Source organism: Ictalurus furcatus, chromosome 20 (genome assembly GCF_023375685.1).
Source record: "Ictalurus furcatus strain D&B chromosome 20, Billie_1.0, whole genome shotgun sequence".
NCBI lineage: Eukaryota > Metazoa > Chordata > Actinopteri > Siluriformes > Ictaluridae > Ictalurus > Ictalurus furcatus.
In genome coordinates, this window is record NC_071274.1 from 15,461,306 (window position 1) to 15,471,192 (window position 9,887).

The 9,887-nt window shown below is 37.3% G+C and overlaps 1 protein-coding gene across 1 annotated transcript; it reads right to left on the reverse strand.

Moving 5' to 3' along the window:
* Nucleotides 1-6,391: 6,391 nt before the first annotated feature.
* On the reverse strand, nt 6,392-7,862 carry gpr35b (G-protein coupled receptor 35 b). Its single transcript, XM_053650918.1, has one exon. The coding sequence runs from the start codon at nt 7,274-7,276 to the stop codon at nt 6,392-6,394; it is 885 nt and encodes a 294-aa protein (XP_053506893.1). The 5' UTR covers nt 7,277-7,862.
* Between the last annotated feature and the right edge of the window lie 2,025 nt (nt 7,863-9,887).

Below are 9,887 nucleotides of genomic sequence, written 5' to 3' on the forward strand. Positions count from 1 at the left end.
TGATGATTCTGATGGAATTTCAAAAAAAAATTTTTTTGCAGATTAAGCCTTTGTTTGAAGAAAGAGAAAAGGACATCAGAATCAGAACTTTGAGTCACAGTGATAACTTTACATTATTCCATTCAACACACTCTATTCACTCGGAAGCGTAACTCTATCATTAGCCCATTCTTTCATTTCCCATTAACCACTGGTAGAAAAATCAGTCACATTTTAAGCTATATTCTTTTTCCATTATGCAAATGTTCTATTAAAGCATCATATTTTCCAAATTAGAACTCATTATTAAGTGCATTAGTTAGTTAGTTTATTTGTTCCCGTAGGGAAAATGGGTTTGCAGCATAATCACACAAACGACAGAAATCACAATTAGCATACTGTATATAAACAACATACACAATATAATACAATATAATAATGAGGAATAATGAATGGAATGAATGAATGACCAGACCAGCTGGTCATCAGTTAACAACTATTTAAAAAAAGATTTTAAAAAAATTAATTGCTTGAGGGGGAAAAAAAAAAGATAATTTGGACGTGTTTTTCATACACTGGAGAACACAATACCGTTGGCCAGATGGCAACAATTCAAAAGTAGTGGCCAAAGGATGCTTCTTGTCACTCACAATATTATTTGCCTTATTTATCACTCTATACCTTCTATACGTAATCCCTAACAATTTACTTGCCATTGTTACCATTTTCCTTACTGATTACCATTTTCCTTACTCGGTAACATTACGGTAATAATACAAATAATACAACAAATAATAATGTCATAACACTTTCAATAAAAGCACCATAAAACATCAAAAGCTGTTCTGGACATTAAACGAGAGTAATTTCTTTAGGAAATACATTCTCTGTTGTGTCTTCTTACATGTCCACATGTCCCATTTAATCTTGTGGTCAAGCACTATACCAAGGTATTTATAATTTGTAACTGATTGAATTGGCTCCCCATTAATTAATGTAGGATGTGATATTTTCTGCTCTCTGAAATCAATAGACATCTCTTTCGTTTTGGAGATGTTTAGGAGAAAATTTGAGTTCTCACACCAGTTAAAAAAAAAAACTTCAAGGACAAGCCCATGCTCTTCCTTCCCATCAAGGCTAACTAAAGCAGTATCATCTGCATACTTAATGATATATCTATTCATAAAAGTACTTAAGCAAGAATTAGTATAAAATAAATAATAACTGTGATAAAACACATCCCTGAGGTGATCCTACTGAAGTAATTATTTTATCAGAAGTAGACTCACCTATCTTAACCTGCTGGGTTCTGGAACTGAGAAAATCACCCATGTAGCCTGCTTTCAAGTAAAAATTCTTTTGCCTGTAAAACTGCTAATGTACTAGGGGAAATACTATTAAAGGCAGATGAGAAATGTACAAATAAAACTTTAGAATGAGTCTTTGGTTTTTCTAAGTGAGAATGCAACAGATGCAATACAGTCAAGATTGCATCCTCTACCCCCTAGAAGCTTGATATGCAAATTGCAGAGGATCTATAAGATGCTGTGTTTGGTATACAATGTACTTTTTCACTAAGCGCTCAAAACACTTCATCACTAGTGATGGCAATGCTATGGGTCGAAAATCATTTAATCCTGAAGGTCTAATAACTTTTGCTACTGGAACTATTGTAGATGTTTTCCATATAACAGGAACAATACCAGTATTATAAGATGCCCTAAAAATATCAGTAAACTGGCACTAACTGGGCAGCACAATGCTTTAAAACATTACCATATCTTATCAGGGCCTGAACTTTTATGACAATTACATTTTCTAAAAAACTGACTGACCTCTAGTTCATTCATATAAAGACCAGCGGAAAAATGAGCTGAAACAGCATCCTCACATCCACATTCATGATGGCAGAAATATGAGTTAAGCTGATTGGCCATCTTCAGATCCTAATTATCTTGCACCACCAGAGGCAATATACCTCTTCCCTTATGGGGGACATTTGTCATAATCTTAATCCCCTGCCAAGCATGTCTAAAGTTACCAGATGTCAAAGATGTCTATTTTGCTTATAAATATGCTTATTTGTATTTGACTTTTGATCTGCCCTTGTATGTCCCTTAAAGTTATCACATCCTGATTTCTATATTCCTTCTTATCTTGTTTATGAGGGTCTTTAATTCTCATTAAGACATTTGGCTTTCGTTAGCACATTTTCAGTAATTTTCATACTGAAAATAGTTTAGCTAAAGGAATCTCTCTCTCTCTCTCTCTCTCTCTCTCTCTCTCTCTCTTTCTATCAATCTATCTATATCTATCTCTCTATATATGTATATATATATGTATATGTATGTGTGTGTGTATGTATATATATATATATATATATATATATATATATATACACACACACATACACACACACACACACACACACACACACACACATATATATATATATATATATATATATATTTCAAATATATAAAAACCATTTCATATATAAATAAATATATTTCATTTATATAAGAAATGAAAGCTGGAAGGAAGAGTGTCGGTGACCACTGCTTTAGAGACTGTTATGTTGATAACCCCAGCAGATCAACAATCTCTGATATACTCAAACCTGTCTGTCTGTCACCAACAACCACACTACATTCACTGTCACTGAGATCACATTTTCCTCATTCTGATATTCGATGTGAATATTAACTGGAGCTCTTGACCTGTATCTGCATGATTTTTTCTATTGTGCTGCTGCCACTTGATTGGCTGATTGGATAATTGCATAAACAAAACCAGTGGGGGAAATAAGTATTGAATGCGTCAACATTTTTTTCAGCGAATATATTTTCAATGAGGCTATTCACCAGACATCAGTAATAACTCAAAAAATTCGGAAATATAAAGAATTCACAACATTAAAGTCCATAAATAAAGTTATGTATAATAAAGTGGAATGACACAGGAAAAAAGTATTGAACACGCTGAGTGAAATTTATTTAATACTTAGTGGAGAAGCCTTTGTTTGTAACGACAGCTTCCAGACACTTCCTATATGAAGAAATTAATGGGCCCTAGTATTCAGGTGTGATTTTGGTCCATTCTTCTAAACATATTGTCTTTAAATCTTGTTCAATTGGATTCAAGTCAGGTGGTTGATTGGGCCATTCTAACACCTTTATTTTTTTTCTCTGAAACCAATTGAGAGTTTCCTTTGCTGTATGCTTTGGATCGTTGTCCTGCTGGAAGGTCCACCCACGTCTCATCTTCATCATCCTGGTGGATGGCAGCAGATTCTTCTCAAGAATCTCCCAGTAAAAGGCTCCATTCATTCTTCCTTCAATTATATGAAGTCTGCCAGTACCATGCGATGAAAAACAGCCCCACACCATGATGCTTCCATCTCCAAACTTCACTGTTGGTATAGTGTTTTTAGGAGGATGTGCAGTGCCATTTCTTCTCCAAACATGGTGTGTAGTATGACAGCCAAAAAGTCAATTTTTTCTCTCCTCTGACCAGACTACACTCTCCCAGTATTTCATAGGCTTGTCCAAATGTGTTGTAGCAAACTTTAAACGATCTTCGACACACCTTTTCTTTCGTAATGGAGTCTTGCGGGGTGAGCGTGAGCAGTGGAGTGCATTGCCTATTGTTTTCTCTGTGACGATGGCACCTGCTACCTCCAAGTGTTTCTGGAGCTCTTTCTGAGTGGTCCTTGGCTCTTGGGCTACTCTTCTGACTCTTCTTCTGACTCCCTGGTTAGAAATCTTCCGAGGAGCTCCTGTGCATGGCCGGTTGATGATGGAGAGATGTTGCTTCCACGTGCGGATAATGGCCCCAATGGTGCTTACTGGAGGATTCAGAAGTTTTGAAATATGTCTGTATCCGATTCCATCAGTATGTTTCGCAACAATAAGGTTCCGAAGGTCTTGGGAGAGCTCTTTGCTTTTACCCATCATGAGATGTTTCTTGTGTGACACCTCAGTAATGAAAAGCCTTTTAATAGACCATCAATTTACTAACCCAGCTGATATTAATTTGCACAGATAGGGGGTATAATTACTTTCTAACTACTTATGGATGTCAGCTGTTTCCTTGCCTTTCCTTGCCTTGGAGAACTTCTTTTTCTTAGCGTGTTCAATACTTTTTTCCTGTGTCATTCCACTTTATTACACATAACTTTATTTATGGACTTTATTTATTTCATGTGAATAACCTCATGAGTAACCTTACTGAAAGAAATGGTGACCCGTTGAATACTTATTTCCCCCACTGTAAAGCAGTTGTGCAGGTGCTCCAATTAAAGTGAGTCAGTGAGTGTATAGAGTACATTTCAACATAAATAAACAATGTGGATTTGCTGTGTTTGTTAAGTGTGCATTAAGTGCAAGTGCTGTAGTGAATTACCTGTGAGGTATGTAGAGTGTTTAAGAATTTGTCTTTTGTGCAGGTTTGGCATTTTTGATGTCCACAACAACATTAGGAGAAGTACATTAGGAGACCGTAAAATGAGTGTAATTGTTCCTTATAATAATAAGCTAATTGTGCAGTGGAAGCAGTAGCACAGTTAAGTAAATTAAATGTTTTCAAAAGAGTATGAACCAAATAACACATTGTTGTCTTTTTGTCAACCTTGATCCAACTGTCTAACCATCACAATGACCTGCAAAGTTGTAATCAATCAAATGACCACAAGAGGGCAGACCGTCATTAAATATTATTATTTTTTATTTATTTTATCACCTACTTTTTCATTTATTATACAAATGATCCAATGATTCTATTAAGTATTATACTATTCCTCCCTTGATAAGTGATTATTTAATGTATTATATAAATTACATGTTATGTCTTTATTAGATTACAAACATTTAAAAAGAATTGAATGAATTTCAAGTTAACTGAAAAGAAAACTTCAAGTTTATTAACATTAAATAAGACTAAGACCTTTGGCCCTAAGACTATAGGGCCAAAGGTATGTGGACACCCCTCTTAATGATTGAGCGTTCCAGTCACACCCATTGCAAACAGGTACATAAAATCAAGCACATAGCCATGCCATCTCCATAGACAATCATTGGTAATACAATGGAGAGCTCAGTGACTTTAAATGTAGCACTGTCATAGGATGCAAGTTTTACCAGTTCTTGGCATATCTGCTCTGCTAGATCTGATATTAACTGATAATATTGTGAAATGAAAGCATCTAAGAGCAATGACATCTAACCACAAAGCAATAAAACTCACAAAATGGGGAAACACATCATCCAGAGAAACATGTGTAGATCAGAACGGATATGGTGACACATGACACAGTTTCCACTAAACCGCTCTGGTTCAACTAATTTCCGCCTTGGTAATTAGTTGTATATGGTATGTAAACCAGGTCAATATGAACTTGTGCATGAAAATAAGTTTAAATGGCTGGTGTACTACATTCGTGATAACCCAGTTTCAATAAATGAAAGTATTCACTTTCTTCCCCTTTTTAATCTCCACTTTAGAGATGAGCAATATATAGTATAACAATATTTGTTTTGTATCCAAAATGAATGTACATGAATCCACAGGTGAAAAATCATGAGATTCAGATGTAAAATTGACATGTTTCATATATAGTACACTTTTCATGTGTAAGACATGTGGTTTTATTTTACGTTGCGGCCCAGGTTCGATTCCCCGTCAGGGAACCTACCAGTGTCAGTGCACTCTCAATGGCAGTCCCAAGCATGGAAAATGGGGAGGGTTGCGCCAGGAAGGGCATCCGGCATATAGCTTGTACTACAATCAACGTGCGGACGGGTGATCCACTGTGGCATCCCTGAAAAAAAGCATGAGCAGCCGAGAGAGGGAAGAAAATTGTTCATGTGGTCTTTACTTGCGTTCACATGTACTGTTTCAGGTATACCATGGTGACACTCAAATATTGCCATAATGTCATCAAATATTACTCACATAATCACAAATGGATAATTTACAAGCAACACATAAAACGTACTCTATGTGAGTACTAGATTTGCATCTGTTAGACCTCACATTTGTACCATTAGCACAGTATACGTGCCACTAAATGTCAGATAAAAGACTCATGAATTTTCTCATGAATTACTCATGAATTGTCATTTCCTTCTGTGTTATCTGTTTAAAAAATATTTTTTTATCATCTCCTGAAACCTTACCCACCCTTAACCCTTACTTAGATTGAAACTGAAAACTGAAAACCTGGTTCACGCATTCATCATCTCATGCTTAGATTACTGTGATTCACTCTTTTTGGGCATTACTAGTAAAATACCCTAAATATACCCCAAAATTCACCTGCTAGAGTCCTGACTTGTACCAAAAGTTCAACACACATTACACCTATTATTATTATTATTATTATTATTATTATTATTAGCCAGCGAGGCTCATGCTACATCTTGTCTCTGTAAGCTTTTTTCAACAAAAAGTAATATCCCACAGAATCCAGGCAGCAATTTGTTGTTGCTAACCACTCAGAGACATCATAAAAGATATGACTATTTTTCACAGAAATGTGTCTCAGCAAATAACCAACATGGATCGGGGTAAAGCACACAATGAAAACAATCATGTTTGCTGTGATTATGGCCACGACTCGTTTCCTTTGGTTGATAATTTCCTCCTCTGTGTGCTGACGGATGTCCTTTAATGACTTTAGCACTGTCCAGACTACGTGAGCTGAACAAGTCATGATTGTGACTATCGGCAGAAGATACCCAAGAATCTCCAGAACCAATAAGAAGCTAAGGCTCATCTTATCATGTTCTTTGAGCTCATAGCATGTCTCTAGCCGCTCTGGATACATATCTTTCATGAATGTTGTGCTGAGTGTTATGACTGTGACCCAGATTAAAGCACATATCCCACTCGTTATCCTCCTTCTCCTGACCTCTGAGGCATGTGAGGTTTTGTTCTGCATAGGGAACCTGATGGCCACATAACGATGGATGCTTATGGCTGTGATGATAAAGATGCTAGCATACATGTTGATGTAATGGACACATATCAGGAACGTACAGAGAGGCATCGGCTTCATAGGGCAGTAGGTTTCGAATATGCGAAAGGGCAGGAAAAGGGCCAGTATGAGGTCTGCGAGCAGGAGGTTGAGCATGTAGATGTGAGTGTCTGTCCACTGGGGGATACGCATGAAGCACCACAAGGCTGAGGCATTAAGGATGATGCCTAAAATGAACACAGGTGTGTAGGCCACACGCTGGAAAATAATAAGTCCCGCTTCAGGCCCATTCGGCACCAAACTGCAGTTAAACACCATCATCTAAGACAAAGCAACCAGAGGAGAGAAATAGAACAAATGAAAGCAGTCAAGTAAGCATCATAAGCAATGATGCTTGAACAAGTGACAGGAAACCATTATTTTAATTGGGACTTGGAATTGAATTATTCAAAATTCACACATGTTGTCTTTATTATTATTTTTTAACAGTGATCAAAAAAAAATGTAGTGAAGTTGAACACAAAATATACATTAAACACTAAAGTAAAAGTAAATGTATTATAATTTATCCATCCATCTTCAACCGCTTACTCCTTTTCAGGGTCACGGGGAACCTGGAGCCTATCCCAGGGAGCATCGGGCACAAGGCGGGGTACACCCTGGACAGGGTGCCAGTCCATCGCAGGGCACACAATCACACACCCATTCATACACTACGGACACTTTAGCCGGACACCTGAACGGACGAACACCAATCAGCCTACCATGCATGTCTTTGGAAACTGGAGTACCCGGAGGAAACCCCTGCAGCACAGTGAGAGGCAAATACATGCAAACTCCGCACACACAGAGCCACGGGAATCGAACCCCGACCCTGGCGGTGTGAGGCTAACCACTAAGCCACCGTGCGCCCGTATTATAATTTAATTAAACTCAAAAAACTTTTTAGATTTAAACTGTGGTCCTCAAGGACTAATTTTTTTTTTAAAAATGGGAAGCATGCCCATGGAGACTATACTTGCACAGGGCTAAGAGATTTGTTGAGTGCCACAGGACATGACAAACTGCGGGCCACCACATCTTTTAAAACTCATGCAATGTCATAGGGCAGCTGAACATGCTTGGAGGAGAACACTAATTGACCTAAACTGAATACATTAACTCAAAGAAGCTGTTATTTATTAGCATCACTCTGCTTGGTAGAAGAGAGAAAGAGGCTTGTGAGGGAACTGTTTATAGATGTTTATAGCTATTATAATGTAAGCTATAGTTAAGGAACTAACTTTTCGCAGACATTCCACAACAATAAAACATTTCAGAGTTATTGTTTTTTATGTTAATTAGTTAAAAAGTCTTTCAATAATACATTTAAATTTACTCATTGTTACTGTTGCCAAATTATTGTAGTATAAGATGGATAAAACATATGGGATGTACTGTGACACCACTTCATGGTTAATTATTTTCCTATAACAGCAGAGCACATCATGTTTTATTCCTCAGTATTCAGGCCACAGCTAATTTGGGGTCTACAGTGCTGTGAAAAAGTATTTGCTTTGATTTCCTCTGTTTGTGTATCTCTCTTACTAAATTGTTTCAGAAATTAAAACAAAATCTAAGATAAAACAAAGGCAACCTGAGTAAACACAAAATACAGTTTTTGCATGATAATGTTATTTATTGAAGCAAAAAAAATTTATGCAATACCAACTGGGCCTGTGTGAAAATGTATTTGCCCCCATAGTTACTAATTCCCCAAATCTATGAAAGTGCATTCATAATGGGGTTCAGCTGGACTAGACACAACCAGGCCTCATTACTTCAAACCCTGTTCAATCAAATCAACACTTAAATAGAACTTTTTCAACAGCATGAATTTGGTTAAAAGGTCTCACTCAGTAACACACTATACCAAAATTTAAAGAAATTCCAGAAATAATGAGGAAGAAGGTGATTGAAATACATCAGTCTGGGAAGGGTTACGAGCTATTTCAAAGGTTCTGGGACTCCAAAGGACCACAATGAGAGCAATTATCTCCAAATGGAAAAACTTGGCACAGTAGTGAACCTTCCCAGAAGTGGCCAACCTTCCAAAATTCCTCCAAGAGCACAGCAACTACTCATCCAGCAAGTCACAAAAGGACAACATCAAAAAACCTACAGGCCTCTGTTGCATCAATAAACTGTTCATGACTCCACTATCAGAAAGGCACTGGGCAAAAATGGCATCCATTGAAGAGTGGTGAGGTAAAAACCACTGCTATCCCAGAAGAACATTAAGGCTCATCTGAATTTTGCCAAAACACACATTGATGATCCTCAAACCTTTTGGGAGAATGTTCTGTGGACTGATGAGTCGAAAGTGGAACTGTTTGGAAGACAGGGGTCCTGTTATATCTGGCATGAAACAAGCACAGAATTCCACAAAAATACCATCATATCTATGGTCAAGCATGGTGGTGGAAGTGTGATGGTGTGGGGATGCTTTGCTGCTTCAGGGCCTGGGCAACTTGCAATAATTGAGGGAAACATGAATTCTGCTCTCTACCAGAAAATCTTAAAGTTTTACAGTTTTCAGTCTGTAAGTTGAAACTCAATGCACAAATGGATTATCCAGCGAGACAAAATGATCCAAAGCATTGGAGTAAGTCCACCTCTTGGTTCATGCTCTGGATCAAAAAAAGCTAAATTAAAGTTTAGTGTGGCCTAGCCAAAGTCCTGAACCAATTCAGATGCTGTGCACTCGAAAACAGTGTGGCTAAACTAAAGCAGTTCTGCAAAAAAGACTGGGCTAAAATTCCCCCACAGCGCTATGAAAGACTGATCTCCAGTTATCGGAAGCGTTTAGTTGCAGTTATTGCTGCTAAAGGTGGCACAACCAGATTTTAAGTTTAACTGAACAATTAGTTTTTTCACATGGGTGATAGGTGTT

Bases quoted from the DNA above. Each gene is read 5' to 3' on its own strand.
- gpr35b (XM_053650918.1), bottom strand. From the start codon at position 7,276: ATGATGGTGTTTAACTGCAGTTTGGTGCCGAATGGGCCTGAAGCGGGA.